We start from the raw sequence: 21,678 nt of genomic DNA on the forward strand, positions 1-21,678 counted from the left end.
TTAGTTGTTCCACATTCTAAAACTCCTCTTGATTTTTAGTTTGTTCATTAGACTGAGTCATGTCTTCCTGTTTCTTAGTATGGCTTGTAATTTTTGCTGGTGTCTAGGCATCTGTTTACCTTGATGGGCTTATTTAGACGGTTAGCTTTTCATTCTACTCTAAGGTTTTATTTTGTTTTATTTTGTGTTAAGGCTCCTCTTTGACACTTGGTTCCATTTATTTTATATCCTTATAGTTGTTCATGTTCATCTGAAAGAATATTAAGAACATAGAAAATGGAAGAAAGGAAATGAGAAAAAAAAGTTGGAAAAGGAAACTTAAAAGAACAAGGAAGAAAAAAAATAAGTAGTAAGGGTGAAAATCATAAAAAAAGGATTAAGAAAAAATGTGGAATAAAAAAAGAAACAGGAAAATATAGAATAAAGTAAAAGACCAGAAAGATGAGAAGAATTTATGTATCCTGCCATAAAGACATTATAAATCCTGCCATAACCCCCTGAATGTACTGGGGGAGAGTGTAAACTACAATGTAAATAATTATCCATGCAGTGCGGCAGTGCTCCAAAATGTATTCACCAAATGCAATTAATGTGCTACAATGATGAGAGTTTGTTGATGTAGGAGAAATGTAGTGGGGGGGGGGGGAGTGGGGGTGGGGTATATGGGAACCTCTTATTTTTTTTAATGTAACTTTTTTGTGATCTATGTACCTTCAAAAAAATACAATTAAGAAAAAAAAAGAAACAGAAAAATACAGAATTAAGTAAAGACCAGAAAGATGAGAAGAAAATGAGGACCATACAAGAGAAGGTGGAATGAAGGAAACACAAAAAAAGAGGGAAAAAAGAAAGAAAGAAAATAAACCAAGGAGAAAAGAGAGAAAAAAGAAGGGAAAAAAAAAAAGCAACAACTACCAAAACAACAACCACAGCCACAACAAAACAGAAAAAATCCGGCTGCCTTAGCAGCCGTCACTAGCCTATCTTCAGGTCACTAGCAACTGTCTCAGGATGCCAGTGCTCACCAATCAATCTTGCAAGCCTACTCTCCCCAGGTAAGGTACCCTGCTGTAAAGAAAAGAATAAGAAAAACAAACAAACAAATCAAATAAGTTTCCTGCAGTTTCTGGAGGATTGCAGCCTGCCGTTCTTTATTCTGCCTTCTTCATCCTCTTATAAAAGATTCCCCGTGTATCCTCTTGAGTGAATGTTCATTTATATTAGACCCAGAAAATGGGCAGGGACTCAATCTGAGTCACATCCGCTGATGTAGTCAAATTTAAAAAGCCTGAACAAGCTTAACAGGTAATCCAATCAAAGAAACCTCAGCTGAATTTGAAGCGATCAAACGATATCACTCCCAGAGGGATAGATCAGTTTACAAACATAGTCTTTCTCTTTTTGGGATTCATATAATAATCTCAAACTTCGACAAATGTTAAAGAAGCTATGACATAATTAATGTTAAGGGTAAACAATAGGTGGTATAAGAGGTTATAGGATTTTTCTATTTGGAGTAATGAAAGTCTTCTAAAATTGACTGAGCTGATGACAGCATAACTCTGTGATAAATATGAATGCTACAGAGTGTACTTTTTGGATGGATTTTTCAAGGCATGGATCAACACAGTGACCCCTGTGGTGGACGATGGACTGTAGTTAATAGTACAAATATGTTATAGTCTCTCTTTTTTAATTTTTTAAAAAGATTTATTTATTTATTTAATCCCCCCCCCCCCCCCCGGTTGCCTGGTTGTCTCTTCTCTGTGTCTATTTGCTGCGTCTCGTTTCTTTGTCCGCTTCTGTTGTCGTTAGTGGCACGGGAAGTGTGGACGGCGCCATTCCTGGGCAGGCTGCACTTTCTTTCACACTGGGCGGCTCTCCTTATGGGGCGCACTCCTTGCGTGTGGGGCTCCCCTATGCGGGGGACACCCCTGCGTGGCAGGGCACTCCTTGTGCACATCAGCACTGTGCGTGGGCCAGCTCCACACGGGTCAAGTAGGCCTGGGGCTTGAACCGCGGACCTCCCATGTGGTAGATGGAGGCCCTAACCACTGGGCCAAGTCCGTTTCCCTAGTCACTCATGAACTAAAACAAATATATACTACTAATACATGGTGTTAATAATAGCATGGTTTATGGGGAAAATACACCAAATATAAGCTATGGGCTATAGTCAGTGGTAATATTTCTATGATGTTCTTTCATAATAAGTAACAAATATTCCACAGCAATGCAAGTTGTTGATGGTGGGGTAATGTATAGCAATCATTTATGTCATGCACAATTGTTCTGTAAACTCAGAACTCTAAAAAACACTATAATGAGATACCACTTCCCACCTACTAAAATACCTATTATTAAAAATCTAGAAATAATACTTTTTGGTGAGGGTGTGGAGAAATAAGGACCCTTATTCATTGCTGGTGGCATTGTAAAATGCTACAACCACTGTGGAAATCAGTTTGGCAGTTCCACGGAAAGTTGAAAATAGAATTGCCGTATTATCTGGAAATCTCATTTCTTGGTATATACCAAAAAGAATTGAAAGCAGGGACTCGATTAGATATCTGTACACCAATGTTCATAGCAGCATTATCTACAATAGACAATAGAAGTAACCCAATACAGGGAATGGGAGGAAGAGATGAGATGTGGAGACGTTTTCGGGACTTGGAGTTGTCCTGGGTGGTGCTTCAGGTACAATTACCAGACATTGTAGATCCTCCCAGGGCCCACTGGATGAAACGTGGGAGAGTATGGGCTATGATGTGGACCATTGACCGTGAGGTGCAGCGATGCCCAGAGATATACTTACCAAATGCAATGGATGTGTTATGATGATGGGAGAGAGTGTTGCTGTGGAGGGAGTGGTGGGGTGGGGGCGGTGGGTTTGAATGGGACCTCATATTTTTTGAATGTAATATTTTTAAAAAATGAATAAAAAAATTAAAAAAAAGAAGTAACCCAAGTATCCATCAACAGATGAATGGCTAAACAAAATTTGGTATATCCACATAATGAGTTATTATTCTGCTATAAAAAAGAATGAAGTTCTGATGTATGTTGCAACATGAACCTTGAAGACACTATGTTGAGTGAAATAAGCCAGACAAAAAGACAAATATTGTATGATCTTGCTGACATGAATACCTAGAAGAAATAAATTTCATTGAGATAGTAGATTATAGATTGTTAGGGGATGGGGGTGGGTTGTGAAGAAGGAGTTATTGCTTAACAGGTACATAGTTTCTATTTGAAGTGATGGAAAAATTGGGGTAATGGATATTGATTATAGTAGCAAATTAGTGTGAATGTAAATATTCCTGAACTGTACACTTGAAATTTGTTAATATGGGATATTTTGAGTAGTAATTTTGTCACTGCAATAAGAAGTTAAAAAGAGTAAAAACCTAACCTTAATTCTAAAAAAAGAAAAGCATCTTTAAGCTGACCATATCACTTTTTGCATAACATGCCACATACCAGTGCAATACCCAATGAAAAAATCATGGAATATGCCAAATTTATTAGTACATAAAAATAGGGCAACTTCATCTTCAACTAAGCATTTGCATTTTTAAAGCCCAAAGAGTAAACTCTGAATAGGAGCCAGTATTTTCAATAAAATAATTTTTTTGGAGTGTGTAATGTGTCCCTTGCAAGACTAACAAAGCAGTTCCACATTGATGGATTGTGGAGAGAGATGATTAATCTGTAACTAGAAATGGCTGGGAACGCATTTTCATGTGAGCAAATCTATTTAATATGCCATGTAAAAATGTAACCACAATACCTATAATGTTTGATCATTGTGATCAGAGGACTATCTAATACAGGGTAAATTTTACAGAGTTTAGAATGGAACCAAATGGCTCCCCATACCTCATTTCTACTTCAAAAGTGATGGAAATTATTATTTCTTCAATATCAAAGTAACTATCTGTGCACCAGTCAAATAAATGAACATTTTACTTTGAAAAATTGCATTACGAATGGTTGGTAGTCACTTTTTTATTATTCCATATTCCATATGAATGTAAATTGACATGTAGAATTGATTTTTGCCAGTTTGTTGTAAACAAAATTCCAAATGTTGGCATCCTCTCATAATTCTAAAAATATTGCAACATATTCATTTGAAAAATTCAGAGATGAAATTAGTTTCTATAAGAGTTTTAGATAGTTTTGCATAAGAATGGACGTGTTTTGTTGCTAAAATTCTCTAATATAAGATAGATGTCTTTTCTGAAAACAAGTCTTTTCCACTGTCTCAATGAAAACCTTTTTTTTTTTTTAACATTAAGGAGTTCTTTTGCTGTTAGGTAAAAGTTTGTAAATGGGCTTTATTTTTTAAGAGTGGTGTTGTTTTAAACAATTTCACCATGTGATGTAATTCATTTTAGAACTTCCTATAAATGTGGAAATGCATAAAAATAGATTAGTTGCTTAGGAAGTGTTGAAATGCAACAGTACACAGAATAGCAACAAGTGCAAATCCTATCACAAGGATTAGAACAAAGGTATCATCACTCATCTCCATCCTTGGCTTTTCATCTTTCTCTTCACTATAGTTGCCTCCCTCCTTTCCACCGCTGCCTTTGCCAAGCTCTGCCTGTTGCTTATGAGTTGAGAAAAGTGCGCTGGTGCTATATGGCCCCCAGATCTCTTGTATTCCGGCAGAATTCTGATATTGGCGTCCCGCCCAGACCTTGAAACGATAATGTGAATTTGTGAGGAAGTTGGAAAAGGAGAATGAAGTGTTTGGTCTCTTGTAAATCTAAAGGAAATGGAGTCAAAAGAAAAAATTATTTTATTTTATCAAATAAAATAATATTGTATGGTTTTTGACAGTATAAAAACTATGAATTATTCACTCATTCATCTCATGAATATGTTCACGATTATTTTAACTCTTAGGAAACCTCTAATAGTACATAAAAGTTGAAAAAAGTTTCCATGGAAACTCTTCTATCAACTTCCTCTACTATTGTGATTAGTAAGGGAAGAAATTGTAGTAGTGATGTGGAGAGGGTGGGCATGGTGTCTGCTGATGGTAGGGAAACAGAAGAAGAGATATGGTGTGGGGGCATTTTCAGGATTTGGAGTTGTCCTGGGTGGTGCTGCAGGGATGGATCCTGGACATTGTATGTCCTGCCATGGCTAACTGGGTGGACAGGGGAGAGTGTAGACTAAAATGTAGACCACTGTCCATGTGGTGCAGCAGTGCTCCAAAATGTATTCACCAGGTGCAGTGTGAATATGCTACGATGATAGAAGAGGTTGTTGATGTGGGAGAAGTGGGGTGAGGGGGGTGGGAGGTATATGGGGACCTCATATTTTTTGAATGTAACATTTAAAAGAAAATAAAAAAGAAAAATTTGATAGACATTTCTCATTTTACTTAAGATGCTTGATATTTATATAAAGAATATGAGGCATGCATAATTTCATATTTAAAATTTAGGACCAAGTAGAAAGAGTGCTTTTAAATCAAGAAAGCATGTAGAAATGCTTTGGTAATAAAATTCTTACTTTCCACTGTAAATTCAGGCTGCTCTTGGATCGGTTAGTTAATTTGGGTGCAAGTGGAGGGTTCGGTTTGGAACCTGGGGTTGTGAAGCTAACCACTTCAGACACGGCTTTGTGTGCTGGGCCTCTTAAAGTTGTAATTCTAAAAATGTAATAAAAATTGTTGTAAGCCTCCAAATATTTACCTTAAAATATGTATTAAATGGCAAATGAGCTTTCTGACACATTTCGTAGGAGTTAATTATGTAAAATTTTCTAATAGTTTGAAGCTGGGTTCCTGCAGATAATGGCTCCTAAGGTACCCTGTTATCTGTTCTAAAGGAAGGAAAGTACACTAATGTTGGATTTGGAAGAGGGCGTTTTGAGGCTTGAGGGAAAAAACCACTCTGCTGGCAAAGTTGACTGCAGGAGCCATAAGTAGTGAACTCATACAGTCTGGGGAGTCTGGCTAGCCACGGGTTGGGGGTAGGCTGTGTAGGAGGGAGTTATTACCTTACAAAATAGGTCATGGATGGTTGTAGATCAGGTAGGGTAAATGTAACTCCATCACCACTGTGAACATAACTTTTGTTTATAATGGAGCTTTCACATACGTAAAAGATAAATAAGTAGTCCTAACCTTATATATTCAACTGATTAACAAATAAGCACAATTCTTCTTTATGTTTAGATAACTTTAACTCATTTTATATGCATGCAAAAAAGTGACATTAATGATAAAATTTAATTTTCATGCCACGTTAATATAGTTTTAAGAGATTAAATTTTGTTGTTTTACTACTGTATACCCTTTACACTGCAATTATAGTTTGTCTTTAACTTATTTTAAATAGTGTTGCTATGAAAATCCTTAAAGACACCAATCATCCAATTATTCATTCAGTCACATGAACAATGTTTCTGGGTAGGTATCTCCTTTCTATAGTGAACAGACTGGCTGTGTTCCCACACCCAAGTTTTTCTGGGAAGACAGTCATAAGGACCTAGCTGTACTCTTTGACCTCAAGAAACCCCTTCAGGTCCTAGATTCTGAAACATCCTCCAAGATGAGCTAAAAGATTGACAATTCTAAGTGAAGGGTACCATTTCTTAGAGAAGACCACTCAAATTTGTAGGATGATCAGAGGTATAAGTGAGTATATTTTGTATTTAAAAAATATATTTATAATGTATAAAAAAGAAAAATCATGTACATTCATAAAATCTTAATTTTATAAACAGCTTTTCATCACATTTTATATCTTCCCATTCCCTCACCCAATATAGAATTTTGTGTATCGTATTCTTAAATTTTAAATTTTATATGAAGAAATAAAACTTCCAAGTTTAATCTTGTCTAAGGGGGAATCTGTAAACTGAAGAGAACGGACCAATTACTTTTAAGGTCCCCTTGACTCTAACATAATTCAATGAATTTTGTGTACTGACTTGGCAACATACAATCATATATAACATATTTCTGTGAAAAATGCATTCAAAGCTTGGGAAAATAATGAAGAAAAATCTTAAAAACTCACCTAGGTTTACACTAGGGGCTATATGTTTAGATAGCAAATTCAAATTGAATTATGAGAAATGAGAAATAATAAAAAAACAAAGGGACTTATATATACACATTTTTATATTTTCCATTTTTACCACTGTTAGATATTGCCAATTCAAATATTACAGGAGATTTTGTATGATCACATTTCTCAGAACTGTGCAGATTCCATGAAATAATAGCAGATCTTGTTTGAATATCAGAAACCTAAAATAAATAACAAAAACTCAAGTACGATATTTAAAATTTACAGTAATTTATTATATAATCTTTACCTGTCTTATATGATGCTAAGTATATTGCTGCCCTTATAATAAGTATTTAAATACTGTGATTAAACAATGAACCACTGCTCATAACTTTAGTGTATGCAATACTGGATCTTTATGTATTGAATTGCTAAGGGAGATTGTGAAATATTACCAGCTAATGTCTTCAAATTAAATTTGTACTAGTGAAAAATGTCAGTGAGTTTGAATGAAATGATTATTTAAATATTCACTTTAGTTACTTACTACAGGTTTCTCAATGCGGAAACAGCATGACGTTCCATGTTCTGTTTTGCATTCTAAAAGTAAAAAGCATCCCAAAACAAAATATTACTTTGAGAAAAGCAAGAAAAGAATTAGATGTCTATTATATAATTACAAACACATCAGCACTGAGAAATCTACTAAACACCTAATAGTAATTTATTGTAAAAGATTTAAAAGAAAAGAACAGTCTAAAGTGTCTATTATTATACAAAGTAATAAAAGATTAAAGAAAACTGTAATTTAAATAAAATCATGTGAACTGGTTAAGATCACAGAGTAATCTGCAATGTTCCACTGTAAAAGATTTAAAAATTGATAGGATCAAACTAAAGAGTATTGGAAGCTGTGTTCTTCATGTAGTCTATAATGTAAATATTAAATATATTCCAAATACTTTGTAAGTTGTGTGAGAAGTAAATAAATTTGTATACACTTTAATTATGTAGACTAAACTAAAATGTTATCAGTATGATATTCCTATGATTAAGGAGAAGGTTTATGTTTATGTGCCCATGTCAATAAATCTTTCAGTCTTTTATTTTTACCACCTGACCCTATTTGTTGTATTCTACATCTCTACTCTCATAAATGGTGACAGACAACCGGAAAAAAATTATGTGGTATGCATATAAGATAACTGACAAATTTTGCATGGGTACCGTAATTTCTCCATGACTTAAAAAGGCAGGTTGATTGTGGTTTCACTAAGAATTTAGCAGTAGGGATACAAAGAAGACAAGGGGAAGCAGAAAATGACACCTAAATAATAATAAACATTAAGATGTTTATTCACTGGAACTTTTGTGAAACTTTTGATCTTACCTCTTTCTGCTGCATTTGACGATGGGCTCTTGCTTTGTTTCCCAGCTGGTTTCTGCCTGATGTCTCTACCTCTCTAGTGCTCCTTTTCTTTCCATGACTAGTCTCAACATGAGCACTGACAGTATTGGAAGTGCTGGTAGCTTTGGAGGTACTGGGAGCACCAATGAGACTAGGATCATTATCAACAGCAAAAGTGTTGGGAGCATTATAAGAGATGGACATGTTGGAAGCACTGTAAGAAATGCAAGGGCTCGGAGTACTGTGAAGAGTTGGTTGTGTGGGAGTACTGTCAGAGGTGGAAATGTTGGGAGCATAATCAGTGCTAGTAGGGTTCAGAATACTATTGGTGGTGGAAGGGCTCCCAGTAGTGTCTAAGGGAGAAATGATGGTAGCATGGTCAGAGGAAAAATTGTTGGGAGCTTTGTCAGTGATGTGATCTCTTGCAGTGTTGTCAAGAGTGTAAGTACTAGGAGTACTGTCAGCAGTGTAAAGTTTCAGAGCATTGTCCACAGTAAAGGTGATTGGACCATTGTCTCCAGTGTAAGTGCTCAAAGTATTGCCCACAGTGCAGATGTTCCAAGTATTTTCAACAGTGTAAGTGCATGGGACATTGTCCACAGTGTAGGTGCTCAAAGTATTGTCAACAGAGTAGGTGCTTGGAACACTGTCCACAGTGTAGGTGCTCAAAGTGTTGACCACAGTGTAGGTACTTGGAGTGTTGGCCACAGTGTAAGTGCCCAAAGTGTTGTCCACGCGTAGGTGCTTCGAGTGTTGGCCACAGTGTAGGTGCTCAAAGTATTGTCAACAGTGTAGGTGCTGGGAGTATAGTCCACAGCGTAAGTGCTTGTAGTATTGTCAACAGTGTAAGCACTTGGAGAAACAGAAATACTGGAAAAATCATTAGATTTGTTCACAAGCCAAGAGGTGTTGTTAACCATGTAGCTATTCTTGTGTCCATCAGTTTGGCGTTCTCTCAATTTTTTCTTCACATGTTCTCCAATTTTAGCAGTTCTTTCATTGGGTTGGTTATAATTTGATCCTTCATGGGAATAGATTTCTAAAAAAGACAATGGAACACTAGTTTAATAATTATAATAATTATATATCACAAAGCCTTTTTTATTTAAGAGCATTGATAAGCCATGCTTTCCTCTTAGAATTTTTCCCACCTTGCTTTAATACAGCTATTAGGTGTGTGTGTTTGTAATGTAATTATATGTGCATAAAAAGCCCATGGGTAATACAAACCCTAGATAGCAACTTCATTTCCAAATTTAAAGATCCTAGGATGCTTGTCATTGTTGACCCTCCAGTGTCTTTTGTATGTTCACAGTATGTTATTTATAATCAAAACATATTTTTAGGGTATTCTTATCTGATTTTGTAGACCCATTCAGGAAAAATAAGTATCAAAAAGCATATACTATTCATAGAAAATTCTATTCATGAGCATTTTGCACAAGACACAAAGTCATTCATCAAAATATTATTTAACATTTTTTCATTTTAATTATTATCCAAAGCAGCAAAAATCATAAGAAACTCAAAATATTTCCTATTAAAATTTATACTACCATGATGCTCTTGGTATATAAAGGTAGCTGGTGGTGGTGGCAGCAGTAGTGGCAGTGGTGGCAGCAGCTGTGGCAAAGTCCCTTGGATGTAAGGTAGTGGAAATTCTACTTGAGGTAGGGGATACACGAGTTGAGGTGCCTGTGGATACATAGGAGAGGTTGGTGGCATGAAGTGTGATACTTGTTGCACAGGAGGAGCCATGGATGTATGATAGTCAATTGTCTGAGGTACAATAATAATTTTGCGAATTCCATTTTCTTCCAAAACCCAAGACAGAAGACAGAATCATAAAAGGATATTAGAATCTATGAAGTAAGCATTTTTCTACTCTAAGGTTTGGATTCATCATCATCTGTTCTTCAATTAGAAAAACTAAAGCATGAAAAAACAATAATCAGGGAAGCGGACTTGACCTAGCGGTTAGGGTGTCTGTCTACCACATGGGAGGTCCGTGGTTCAAACCTCGGGCCTCCTTGACCCGTGTGGAGCTGGTCCATGCACAGTGCTGATACGCACAAGGAGTGCCCTGCCACGCAGGGGTGTCCCCCACATAGGGGAGTCCCACACGCAAGGAGTGTGTCCTGTAGGGACAGCTGCCCAGTGCGAAAGAAAGTGCAGCCTGCCCAGGAATGGCGCTGCACACATGGAGAGATGACACACAAGATGCTGCTGCAAAAGGAAACACAGATTCCCATGCTGCTGACAACAACAGAAGTGGGCAAAGAAGAATATGTAGCAAATAGACACAGAGAACAGACAACTGGGGTGGGGGGGAAGGGGAGAGAAATAAATAAAAAATAAATAAATCTTAAAAAAAAAGAGAAAAAACAATAATCAAAGCAAACTATAATGTCAAGCGTAGGCAGGATAATTCTTCCTATTTTTGCATGTATAGTATATAAAATATAATTTTTTACAATACATAATATATTGGTATGGTTCAAAATCACAAAGTATAAAAAAGTAACAATGAGAAGATTCTCTCCTAATTTTTCATCTGTTCAGTGCTTCTCAAATAGAGAACTACTGTTCTTAATTTCTTATAAATCATTCCAGAGTTACTTTATGCATATACAAGCAAATAAAAATGCAGAGTATTATTTTTCTTCTATATTTTACATAAAAATTGTATTATTATATGCTATTGTATACCACGTGTTTTGCACTTAATGATATACTTTGAAGATCATTCCATATAAGTACATAGAGCTACCATATTTTTTTATACATCCATATGATGGATGGAGTATTATGAAGTTGCCTATTGACAGGCAGTTAGGTTGTTTCCAACTGTATTAGTTTCCTAGGGCTGCTATAACAAAGACAGACTGGGTGGCTTATAACAAGAGAAATGTATAGCCTCACAGTTCTAGAGGCTAGAAGTCTGAAATCTATCTGAATATGTTGAGAGTACCATATTCCCTCTGAAGCCTCTAAGAGAGGATCCTTCCTTGCCTCTTCCAGCTTCTGGCAGCCACAGGCATTCTTTGGCTTGTGGCGTAAAATTCCAATCTCTGACTCCATTTTCACACGGCATTTTTCACTCTGTACTTATGTCTGTACCTCTGTGTCCAAATTTCCTTCTTCTGAGAACACCCGTCATGTTGGATTAAGGTTCGTCTTAATACAGTATGACCTCATATTACCTAATTACATCTGCAAAGACCTTATTTCAAAATAAGGTCACATACATAAGTACTGGGTTTGAGGACTTGAACATCTTTTTAGGAGACATAATCCAGCCCACAACAGTCCTCCTTTTGGCTCCAAATTTCGTACCCTTTCCAAATGCAAAATAATTAACCCTAACCCAATGTCCCCCAAATCTTAACCCATTTTAGCATCAGTTCTAAGTCCAAAATCTCACCTAAATACAATCAACCAAAATAGTTTCAATTCTTATCTTCTAAATCATCTAAATGAGGTATGGATGAAACTCTGGACATGATACATTCTGGGGCAAAATTCCTTTCCATACGTGGACCTGTAAAACTATAAAAACAGTTATCTGTTTCAAAAATACAATGGTGGGACAGGCATAGGATAGACATTCCTATTTCAAAAAAGAGTAAATGGAAGTAATAAAAAGAGTCACTGGTCTGAAGCAACTTTGCAACACAGCAGGGAAATTCCCATTAGATTTCAGGGACTGAGAATAATCTTCTGTGGTTTGATGCTCTATTTGGACCTTCCAGGACAGGAACCTCTCAGTACAAGGTGGTGGCTCCACCCTCTCTGGCCTTTGCATCTCTGACTCCACACTTAGCATCATTCTTCCTTAATTTTGTGCATACTCTGTCCCTTTTGGTCCAGGTTGGCAGTATTTCTTCTGGTACAAAATCATAAAACTTGTCAGTCTTCCATGCAATTCATGGGGGCTCATGCTATTAGCCAAGAGTATCTTCTACAGATTTTTCCTGAAAAATTGCATCTCCATTCCTGGTTTCTGCTGAAATAGTTGATTGGATCCATGAGTGACACACCTAATCTCTTTAGCAAATGATTGTCCAGCCACACCCTTGGCCCTGTTTACAGAGCAAGCTCTCTGTATAGGCTGAGAATTTTCTAAATCATCAAGTTCTGGTTCCTTTTTACTTAAACAATTCATAATTTATCTCTTTTCTCTGAAATTTTACTACATGTAGCAAGGAGAAACCAGGCTTCACCTCCCTTACTTTATTTGGAAATCTCCTCAGCTAAATATCCCAGGTCATTGCTTACAAATTCTGCCTTCCACCTGACATCAGAACCCAATTTCACCAAGTTCTCTGCTACTTTATGACAAAGATTGCCTTTCTCCCAATTTCCAGTAACACATTCATCATTTCCTTCTATGGCCTCACCAGAAGCACTTTTAATGTTCATATTTCAAGTAACATTCTGTTCACAACAATTTATGTATTCTCTAAGATGATATAAATTTCCTCTATAGCTCTCTTCATTTCTTTTTGAGCCCTTACCAGAATCACCTTTAACATCTCTACCAACAGTCCCTTCAAGGCAATCTAGGCTTATACTATCAAGTGCCTCAGAAATCTTCCATCCTCTACCCATTACCCATTCTAAAACCACTTCCACATTTTTAGGTATTTGTTATAGCAGGACCCTATTTCTGGTACTAAAATCTATGTTAGTTTCCTAGGCTGCCATAACAAAATACCACAGACTGGGTGACTTGAAACAACAGAAATTTATTATCTCACAATCTGTGGCCTAGACATCTGAAATCAAGGTTTTGACAAGGCCATGCTCTCTCTGAAGCCTTTAGGGAAGGATCTTTCCTTGTCTCTTCGACCTTCTGGAAACCCCAGGCATTCCTTGGCTTGTGGCAGGAGAATGCCAGTCTCTGACTCTGACTTCACATTGACTCTCTTTCCTCTGCAATTGTGTCTGTGTCCAAATTTCTGTCTTATAGGGACACCAATCATATAGGATTGGTGCGAACTTCATCTGAACTAATTATGTCTGTGAAGATCCCGTTTCAAAATAAGGTCACATTCATAGGTACCCAGAGTTAGGGCTTGAACATATCTTTTTGGGACACAATTCAACCCACAGCATAAAACTTTTATGATTATAAACATTACTGCAAGAAATAATCTTGTACAATCATTATTTTAAGTTTGTGAAACTCCATCTATAGGACAAATTCTTCAGAGTAGAATTTCTGTGTGAAAGTATACCTGCAGTTATAATTTTATTAAATATTTGAAGATAATTATCTTTAATATCAAACTATATTATATTGACCTATTTAGTGTGTTCTTGATCACCTCTGACATGCAAAAGACACAAACAAATAAGACACTGAGGTAAAAGCTATGAAGAAGGAGACAAAGGCATAGTCCCAATTATAAAATTTTGAGGCCTAGAATATTTTATTAATCTCTCTAGGAATAATACCCCTCTGCCTATTTTACATGTTTAAAAATATTTGAGTTTTTTTGATAGCGTGCTCTGTAATCTTATAACTGAGTATGAAATATTACTGAACTGAAAATACTAGTTTTAAGGGCTATAGACTACACACTATCAGAAACCATTACTGTAGCCATCATAATAGATAATTAAGATGGGTTAAAGTACACAGGATAAAAACAATGAAGGATTAATGAATATTAAAAAATCAAAATTCTATTAGATGAATAAGGTGTTATTTATAAGACAATCTAAGGGAGGTCTAGTCAAATATCACTGTAAATGTTTTTTTATCAATGATAATAAGAATAAAGTGAATAAATATGTTGTATTCCAGAAGTTATATTATCATAGAGTGACATAATGAAAAATATTAAATGATCGCTTAGTTCTCATAACCAAGTACAATCCATCCTAACATACCTGAGACATGAAACCAGAAGGAAGATATATTGGTGGCAAAGTACCATTTGGTGACATCAGAGGTACATCAGCAGGTCCTATAAGAGAATTGTTATTAATCAATACTTAAATAACTTTAAAAAAGTTCATTAATGGAGCCAGTTATCTTTTCACAGTCATAACCAACTCCAAGCTTTACCATCAGCTAGTCATTCTGGAAGTTACATGTTGTTTACTCACAAAGGAGACTAGGTCAATATGTAGATAAGTCAAGGCAAATTCATCACAACTGAAGGAAAAATCACCAAAGTACATAATGGGGATAGGGGAAGATATATACTAAAAAAACAAGTTGGCCATTCTTATAGTTAATAAAAATTAGTTATCAGCATTCTGGTAAAATTGTACTTTTGCTTGCACATTCTTTCTCACCTACCATAGTTATATATAATAAAAATTATATTCTATACCATAAAAATATTTCTTATTGTGATGTCACCTAATAAACTAATAAAATAAAATGAAGTTCATTTTCATTTTAAGCTTTCCCACCAATAATACTAATATGAAATAGTTTTTTACAAACAGCATAATTAAAGAAGGACCCATTGCTACTTAAGAGATGACTTATTTTTTTTCCCATACCAACAATCAAATATTTATTTTCACATACTATATTTGTTTCTGTCTCTGTAGTTTATTTGTATTTATTTATATGTATATTTGAAAGCATTTTTATTGCAATATATTCATATACCATACAGTCGATCCAAGGTATACAATTAATGGCTTTTAGTATAATCACAGAGTTGTGCATTCATCATCACAATCAATGGGAAAAAAATGAAAAAAAAAGATGGCCTATTTTTATACTAGGAATTCATACTATCTTAAACATAAAATTACATAGGAACTAAAAATACAGCACAATATGGAGAATTTTTATGTCATAATTCTTTTTTTAAGTAAAATTATAATAGAACAGTCCTTAGTCTTAAAATATGTGGCTTTCATGTTCTAGAGCGACAGTTTACTCATAATAATTGAAAAATAATAAAAATGAGTTCACAATAAATTGTATATAGCAGCCATATGGAATCAATTGTTAGATGACAATGTTTTTTAAAAAAATCTTGAAAAACACCTCTAACTCATTGTAAGTCACAAAATAACAGGCATAAAAACAGGAACAATCATTTCACTTTATAATAATAGTAAAGCTTATATGAAGCAAATATTAATTTTGTATTGCTACTGAAGCAATTCTATAAGATATACATTTGCTATGTAATATATATTCTCTCCCCATTGTACATTGGTCTATTCTAAGTGTTTAGTATAGTGTTTGTATACACTAGGCACTAAAAAATACTTGATTATGTGGATGAATGAGTTGTGTGAAGGCCTCAGCAGTCATCTCGTAAAAGAGTAGTCTAAAACAAAAAGCAGCTCTTAATATCTCCAAAATCTTAACTTTTTCCAACTGGCATTCTTGAATTAATTTCCTCTAATTTTTAAAAGTAACTTACTTGAACAGATCTAGTAAATTAGCATGGTAAGTTCTGTTTATTCTGTTGATACCAGGGTCCACAGGTTGGAGGAATAAAATATGGATTAGAGCGAACTTACTGGTATTCTACTATAGAACTATAGTGACTAGTAATGGAAGAAACTAGTAATGGAAGTAGCATTGATCTGGAGAAAGTGGCCATGGTAGTTGCTGAGGGCAGGGAGAGGGAAGAAGAGATGTGATGTGGGGGCATTTTCGGGACTTGGAGTTGTCCTAAATGATATTACAGGGAGAGATGCTGGAAATTATATATCCTACCACATCCCACTTAATGCACTGAGGGAGAGTGTAAATTACACTGTAAACTATTATCCATGCGGTGTCGCAGTGCTCCAAAATTTATTCACCAAATGCAAGTGAATGTGCCACAATGATGAAAGACGTTGATGTGGGAAGAGTGGGGTAAAGGGGGGTAGAAGGTGTATGGGAACCTCTTATATTTTTTGAATGTAACATTTTTTGTGATCTATGTATCTTAAAATAATACAATAAAAATTGATGGGCATGGGGGTGGGGAGTGGGGTAAAATCGAATCACTTATGTTTTTTAATATAAAGTTTTGTGTGATCAATTAACTTAAAAAACATAATTAAAAATAAAATAAAATAAAATAAAAAAGAGGTCTCAATCTGGCTCAAATAGCAAAGCATATTAGAGGAATAGGTTACTAATAAAGTCATTTCACATTAATATATAAATTCACTCTATTTGATATCAAACAACATACATCTAATTACATTTTCACTGACCTTGAATTTTCTGAATGTTTCCATCATCAGACTTGATAGTGAGGGTCTCCCCAGGGTTAACTTGCACCAGTATAATCTAGAAATAAACCACTCTTTGAGAAAATACTTTTCTGTAATTAATCTATGAAAACACCATTGTTTTTTTTTGTACCATTGTTACACCTTTACTCACTGATTATTGGGGTCTCAGAATGTGTGTAAGAAGAGTACATTGGGAACAATAGGTACTTTGGAGAAATTTAATCATTTGATAAATATCCCTATGTAAGAACAGGTACTCCTCTCTGCCCAGGTAAAACATAGAATAATAAGACCATCGAAAATAGGTTCATTGAGATGGAAAGACTCTTTCCTCCCTGAAAACAAAAGCAAAACAAACAAAAAGGAACCAAAAAATCCAAAACCACTCAGCAAAAGATAAAATTCAGACATACTTGTGTCAAGTACTGAGGACAAGAAGGCAATCTTGTATATCTCTTGAGCTGAGTAATCGTTTGTGAATAATCAGTAGGATACTGTGTTCCAACAGTGGTGTCTAGATGATAACTTGCTATCTAAGAAGGAAAAGTAATTTTAATTTCAGTAAGGTCATTTATTTTTTATCTCAGTTCTTTTTTTCTTTTTATTAGAGAAGTGGGGTTTTTAAAAATATATTTTAAAATTTATTTTTAAATGATAGACTACATAAAATGCTACACAAATAAACACAAGGGATTCCCACATACCCCACTCCCCACACTGCCCACATTTTCCCACACAACTTCCTTCATTAGTGTGTTACATTCATTGCAATTGATGAACACATTTTGAGGCATTGCCACACAGCATGGATTATAGTTCACACGGTAGTTCATACTCTCTCCCAGTCTATTAAGGGGGCTATGGTGGGATATATAATGTTCTGCATCTCTCTCTGCAATAACTTTCAGGACACTCCAAGTTCTGAAAATGCCCCCATATTACACCTCTTTTTCTCTTTCCCCTGCCTTCAGCAACTCCAGTGGCCACTGTCTTCACATGAATGATATAATTTCTTCATTTGCTAAAATCATAATAAGTCTATATCAGAATACCAGTTAGTCAGTAAGTCCACTCTGTCCATATTTTATTCCCGAATCTTGGTGATTCTGGGATGGTGATGCCCACTCCACCTCTAATTGAGAGGGACCTTTGATCCATTATGGGTGATGGATGGGTACTCTCTTGCTTGCAGTTGTAGACCCTCTTGGTGAGAAGTAGGTTTTTTTTATCCACCCCTAGTGACTTTTTTTGTGTGTGCTGTCTGCTCTCTGTGTCCATTTCACTGTATGTTTTTCTTTGTCTGTATTTATTTATTTTCCTCTCCTTCCCTTGTGGTTTGCTTGTTGTCTGCTGTGTTCATTCACTGCTGGCTCTTCTGTGTTCTTGCTTGTCTCCCTTCTTTTGTTGCATCACCCTTGCTGAGTCAGCTCTCCACGGCATCTGTGGGCTGGGCGGCGCTCCGCAGAGTGTGGGCGAGCCTGCCTGGGTGGTGAACCGAGGGCCTTCCATATGGTAGACAGGAGCTCATCTGATTGAGCCACAGCTGCTTCCCAAGAAGTAGGATTTTGACATGGTGATGTCAAACAAAAATTTTTTTAAAGATTTATTTATTTATTTAATTCCTCCCCTCCCCTGGTTGTCTGTTCTCTGTGTCTATTTGCTGCGTCTTGTTTCTTTGTCCGCTTCTGTTGTCGTCAGCCGCACGGGAAGTGTGGGCGGTGCCATTCCTGGGCAGGCTGCTCTTTCTTTCACGCTGGGCGGCTCTCCTCACGGGGCGCACTCCTTGCGCGTGGGGCTCCCTCACGCGGGGGACACCCTTGCGTGGCACGGCACTCCTTGCGCGCATCAGCACTGCGCATGGGCCAGCTGCACACGGGTCAAGGAGGCCCGGGGTTTGAACTGCGGACCTCCCATGTGGTAGACGGACGCCCTAACCACTGGGCCAAGTCCGTTTCCCTCAAACAAAATTTTTGACATGGTGATGTCAACCAAATCTTAAGGTACAGTACAATCTTCTATTCTTTAAAAAATGCTAGAAAAGTTAATAATCTTCTCTATACTACATAAGACTTCTCTTGAACAGACTAATTTAAAGAATGAGTAAATGCTAATTCTGAACTACATCCCCTCCTTTCTGGAGGCCAATCTATAAACAGAAGCACTGCAGTTCAAAGTGATCTTTTTAAATATTTTAAAGTCAAAGTCAGCAATGAATGAGTATGAAGGAATTTAGTATGCATAGGGGTCATATTTTTAACCAATTACCAGAAGAAACTGTGCATAGTATAAACTTTAAGGTATAACTCCAGGACTTTTGAGCTGATCAACAGAACAGAGGCTGCAAAAACAGCTAAATCAACTAAAAAGGAGGTTATGTGTGGTCTCAGCTAGTGTTAAATGTCTCACAAGCAATTTTAAAAGGCCACCAAGGAAGATCAGACCAATGTTGGAGGAAAGAACTAAAAAATTCCAAACTACATGACCACCCATAAAAAGTGACATGCTTTTTAGAAATAAAAGCTAATACTGGATTCAAGAAAGTCTTGACCAGTCATTCTAATGATAAAAAACAAAACTACATTTACCAGTTGCATAGGATCCCCATTGATAACTGGAGATAAAGGAGGCATTTCACTAAGAGTATGTGCAAGCCCATGTTCAGTCATGTCTAGAAAAATTGGCTTTCACAATAAGCAATGTTTCTAAAAAAGTGATATCATAGATTAATCAAATCTATCTTAATTAAAAATAAGATAGACACTCTACAAAATACTTCTAGTAATCTTTGAACTTCATAAATGAGAATATAAAATTTGGAGTCAAGCATTTTGACTTGACTGTTCACTCTTCACTCATGTGAACAACAATAAAGATAGTTCACAGTCAATATCACAATGTGAAGAAAGGTTTAAACAATTCATTTTTTAATAATTTCCAATCTGAAGCAGTCTAGTAAAATAGGAAGTCAACAGATGGATCTGGAACCTGGCAGAAAGTACACATGGGCATGTGGGCATCAATAACCCCCATGGCTGCTGGAACACCCCCACCCCCAAGATTCTGCTATTCAGAACAAAGACTTCTTCTGGAAGCTAGGAGAAGTCCTAGATATTCCCCAAGGACTTTATAATTGGGCCCTCACAAGGGATTGATGGGTGGAGTAATCAATCAAAACAGCAAACAGCTGGAATCCTTCCCCTGCCATTAGCAAAGGGGTGGAATAATTAACAGTTTAAAAAGGCAGGCACAGAGCCTAAGTGCCCTCACTCTCTGCTCTTGCCTCTGGACCCATTCCTGCCCTCTGAGCACTGCTCTCACCATTTTCCCTCAGCCATGTGGCCACACAAGTAACCCTGGGCATTTGTAATCTATAATGGGGAACTGTAGCTTGTAAATCAGCCCACTTTATCAGTTTTCAGCCCCTTCCTCTCTATCTAGGATCCCTGATCTGTTATTTCCTTCCATTTCTCATCCCTCCCTACCTAAATAAATTACTGGCTTAACTCATCTGGCGTGCTCTTGAAATTCATTTCTGCAGCATAGCCAAGACTCTAAATAAAATCCCATAACAAATCTATGATGCTAATTGCCAAATAGGACTTAATAATGTTTAGATAGCTGTAAAAATTAACTAGATCCTTTTAAAATGATAGGAACATAGATATATACTTTAACTATTTCACATACTAAAACCTAATATCTTAAACATAACCCAAAATTTTGAACCCAAACCTTTAAACTCAAAATACTTTCCAGGGTCAATAATACTTCATGTGTAGATGGCACCAAGTGACAAAATATGGTTTAGTAGTCCAGATCCTTGATTCCATAAACACGTGGACAAAAATCAGAAAGAAAAATCTGATTATTCTGAAGGTGGAGTGAGAGGTTCTTTAAGAGGGAACTTCCTGGAGCAAGGCAAGTCCTCCAAATGAAGCATACTGTTGTGGTTCTAAACTCCTTGGTAACACTGATGCAAAAGAATGTTGATATGTCACAATGCTAGTTACTGCCTATATCATTTCCTTAACAAGTTTTTAGATGTAGTCTTCAGATACTTTTTACTTGTGAATACAGATTTTCATAAATTAAATTTTACGTTAGTTTTTTTTCTTAAAGAAAACTTTTTTGGAGTCAAAGAAATAGGAAGTGTATCTAGCAAGAAAATGTATATATTCTTTTAGGTTAGGGATATCAGAAATACCAACTTAATTTTTTTTTTATATCTATTCAACAATTACAATCACTTTACACTAATTTAAAACTCTCTAGCCTCACCACAACATTTGTTTCATTCAGGGTAAAAGTGATTGTGTGAAAGCTCTTTCTAATGGGAAGATTGGTCAAGATTTTTTTTTGTGCATGTGGCACATTCATCGCATTTTGTGAATACATTTCGGAGCACTGCTGTACTGCATGGATTATAGTTTACATTGTAGTTTACACTCTCCTCCATTCCATTCAGTGGGTTGTGGCAAGATATATAATGTCCAGCATCTGTCCCTACAATATCATTTAGGACAACTCCAAGTCCCAAAGATGTCCCCACATCTCATCTCTTTTTCTCTCTCCCTGCCCTCAGCAACTACCATGGCCACTTTCTTCAGATAAATCCTACAATTTCTTCCATTATTAATCACAATAGTTCTATAGCAGAATACCAGTAAGTTCACTCTAATCCATATTTTATTCCTCCATCCTGTGGACCCTGGGTTGGTGATACCCACTCCACCCCTCTATTGAGAGGGGGCTTAGGTACCACATGGTTGATGGATGTGATTCTCTTGCTTGTAGTTTTAGGCACTCTCAGTTTCTAGGTGTGGTGGTTGACCGTTTTGGCTTTCTGTTAGCAGACCTGTGCAAGTACAACAAACCAGACAGTAGGAGCTGCAACTCTGTGCAACTCTGCTGAGGCTCAAGGCCCAGCTGGCACATGGCCAGTCCAGAGATAGAAGTCTCCTGGGTATACCACCAAGCCCAGTGCCAACCACAAGTTCAGTAAAAGTGACA

The 21,678-nt window shown here is 36.3% G+C and overlaps 1 protein-coding gene across 1 annotated transcript; it reads right to left on the minus strand.

The window, feature by feature from the left end:
• Nucleotides 1–8,439: 8,439 nt before the first annotated feature.
• Nucleotides 8,440–19,334, minus strand: LOC101422576 (fibronectin type III domain containing protein 3C1-like). The gene is made up of 6 exons (XM_071212970.1): nucleotides 19,254–19,334; nucleotides 17,082–17,201; nucleotides 16,648–16,723; nucleotides 14,350–14,426; nucleotides 10,008–10,146; nucleotides 8,440–9,490 (listed from the first exon to the last, which is right to left on the minus strand). The coding sequence occupies exons 1-6, from the start codon at nucleotides 19,332–19,334 to the stop codon at nucleotides 9,117–9,119; spliced, it is 867 nt and encodes a 288-aa protein (XP_071069071.1). The 3' UTR covers nucleotides 8,440–9,116.
• Between the last annotated feature and the right edge of the window lie 2,344 nt (nucleotides 19,335–21,678).

This window comes from Dasypus novemcinctus, chromosome X (genome assembly GCF_030445035.2).
Source record: "Dasypus novemcinctus isolate mDasNov1 chromosome X, mDasNov1.1.hap2, whole genome shotgun sequence".
Lineage (NCBI taxonomy): Eukaryota > Metazoa > Chordata > Mammalia > Cingulata > Dasypodidae > Dasypus > Dasypus novemcinctus.

Excerpts from the sequence above, each read along its gene's own strand:
- LOC101422576 (XM_071212970.1), bottom strand. The coding sequence starts at position 19,334 with ATGACTGAACATGGGCTTGCACATACTCTTAGTGAAATGCCTCCTTTA. Across the intron at positions 17,202-19,253 it reads ATGGGGATCCTATGCAACTG|ATAGCAAGTTATCATCTAGA; the intron begins GTAAATGTAGTT and ends TTTCCTTCTTAG. Across the intron at positions 9,491-10,007 it reads TATATACCAAGAGCATCATG|AAATCTATTCCCATGAAGGA; the intron begins GTAGTATAAATT and ends TGTCTTTTTTAG.